This window comes from Puccinia triticina, chromosome 3A (genome assembly GCF_026914185.1).
Source record: "Puccinia triticina chromosome 3A, complete sequence".
Taxonomy (NCBI): domain Eukaryota; kingdom Fungi; phylum Basidiomycota; class Pucciniomycetes; order Pucciniales; family Pucciniaceae; genus Puccinia; species Puccinia triticina.
Window position 1 is genome coordinate 4,667,047 of NC_070560.1, and position 2,217 is coordinate 4,669,263.

At 47.5% G+C, this 2,217-nt stretch overlaps 1 protein-coding gene across 1 annotated transcript; it reads left to right on the forward strand.

Moving 5' to 3' along the window:
• Positions 1-309: 309 nt before the first annotated feature.
• Positions 310-1,090, forward strand: PtA15_3A508 (uncharacterized protein; the record flags this gene model as incomplete). Its single annotated transcript, XM_053167484.1, has 2 exons — positions 310-581; positions 781-1,090. 2 exons carry the CDS (start codon positions 310-312, stop codon positions 1,088-1,090), a joined length of 582 nt encoding a protein of 193 aa, XP_053018696.1.
• Between the last annotated feature and the right edge of the window lie 1,127 nt (positions 1,091-2,217).

Sequence of the window (2,217 nt, forward strand, 5' to 3'; positions counted from 1 at the left end):
CAAGCTGATGCACCCGGGCCCACCTTCCATCCCTGTCTAGCAGGGTTAAAAAAAGGTGGGTGGATGGCCCCCAGCGCGCCGCATTGAAGGCATTATGCAAAGGGGGGCCAACAAATATTGCCCCTCAGACTGCGCAAGTGCAACAGCGGAGGGTGTTGAGACTGACCACCGGCTGGAATTACAGCGCGGGGGACAGCCTGGGGATTAAAAGCATGAAGAGTGCCTCCATTTTATAGGCAACCTGTGAATACACCGACTCCCCCCCCCCCCCCCCCCTTCAGACCCTCTTCGCCCTCGCCAACCTGCAGCATGCCAATGTCAACTCGGCCAGGTCACCCATCGTCCAGACACCCACTCAGCCAGCTCGACCAACCGGTGCCGCCCAGTTTGGGCACAGAAACCAACTTGAGCTCGTTGCTAGATAGGGCAAGTTGGGAAAGCAACACGCCCACCCTCGAGACCTCACCCACCGTGTCCTACTCCACCACGCCCTCCCTGGGCCGCCAGCAGTATTTGGGCCTACCGTTCCAGCAGCCACAAAAGAGTCTGGCTGCCAACCCGCGACCGCAAAAGTCACAACAGTAACTTGATATTGAGCGTTCCCTACAAGCGCAAAGAAAAAATACTACCGCGGTTTTACTCAAGCCTATTTAACCTGAAGCAGGGTAAGCAATGGTGAACACCACCAAGCCGGTAATTCTGTTGGAAAAATCTTAATAATTGGAATTCTCCTTGCCTGGTTTCGTATTCCAGGGTTTTTGTTCACCTCACAAATTTTAGGGCTTTATTACACATCATTCGATTGATATTAGATGAAGTACAAACTGGACTTGGTCAAAAAGGAAAGCTGCAAGTTCCGTTAATGATGATGATTCAGGAACGGGCAATTGGAAAATACTTTTGCTCGTTCTCATCAGCGCAGCTCTCGAAAGCGTCTGAGGTTTTTGGATGGCCAATGAATGAACTCAAGCAGCGTCTTGTTCTCTCCATTTGTTCAGGTCATCTTCCCGCTAAACTCGAACTCGACAATGCCATCCTACGCGCTCATCAGCCCACTCCCCGCTCCTGTCTCCTTGCTAATATCACCTGATCCGCTATAAATATTCAGGATGGCTCATTGACCGCTCCCTCTTAAGCTTCTTAGCGCTGACGTCCTCGTCTGTGATGTCAATGTACATAACATCCCCTCTCTCCCCTTACTCACAACCTGTTGATCGCGCATGAAAATAACATCCACTCGGATTGACATCAAGATTCAGACAGGTCATGATTTTCTCTCCAGCTTTCTGGATTGTATCCAATAGGTAAATCTGTGGTACTCAAAATTTATCTTGATTCTTTTGACTTCCAGATATTATCAGGTTGTGAACAGAACACAGAACACTTCTTCAACTGTAAGTGACCTTCTTAAGCGGACTCGCGCTGTTGTTGGATGATGAAACCAGCTCTGTTCCGAAACTAACCTCGTGTATGAAAACAAACCCTTTTACCGCAGCTTTGGCAGGCGATGTCTCAGCCTTCAACCCTGACAGTCAGGTGCAGCGCAAATACTCCCTGAACCCTGAACGCCTCAGTGAGAAAGGAATCCCAATTCGTCGGGCTCTCGAGCTCTCTAACCAGTCCGCACAGCGACTTGTGTCTATAAAAGAAAGCCTTCGCTACTCAAGGAGCTGTCTAACTCAGCTTTGTTTGCTCACTTGATCTCAAGTCCTCCAGTTCACAATCTCTTGTCCAGTTCTCTCAATTCACAAACTTTCTTGCATAATCTCACCGCCGCTCTTGGCCACTGCCTGTCATAATCTTATCCTTTAGTTCATAATTATCCTAGCATTTTCCTACGTGCTCTAACACTCGGCCGTTCTCCAAACCTCCAACTTGGCTCTCTTTTCACCTTCTTTCATTCTGAAACCTATCAATCTCGACTGCCCTACTGTTGTCTTGATCTTTTGCTATATTTCCATTTCCATTACAGCTACCCTTGCTCTTTTGGAGCCTTAGGTAAGAGAAACAGACTGTCTTTCATTTCATCTAAAGCTCATCGACTTATGTTCGCGTTCTAAGATGAAATAAACCTCTGGGTTCTCCTGATTCCCACAGATATTACCAATTTGATTTCCAGATATATTACTGCCTCCCATTGAAATTAACCAACAAATTTTTCTTTATTCTTTAGTTTGAAAGTCATATAGTCCGCAAGGTTTGAGTGCAGTGAGCTTC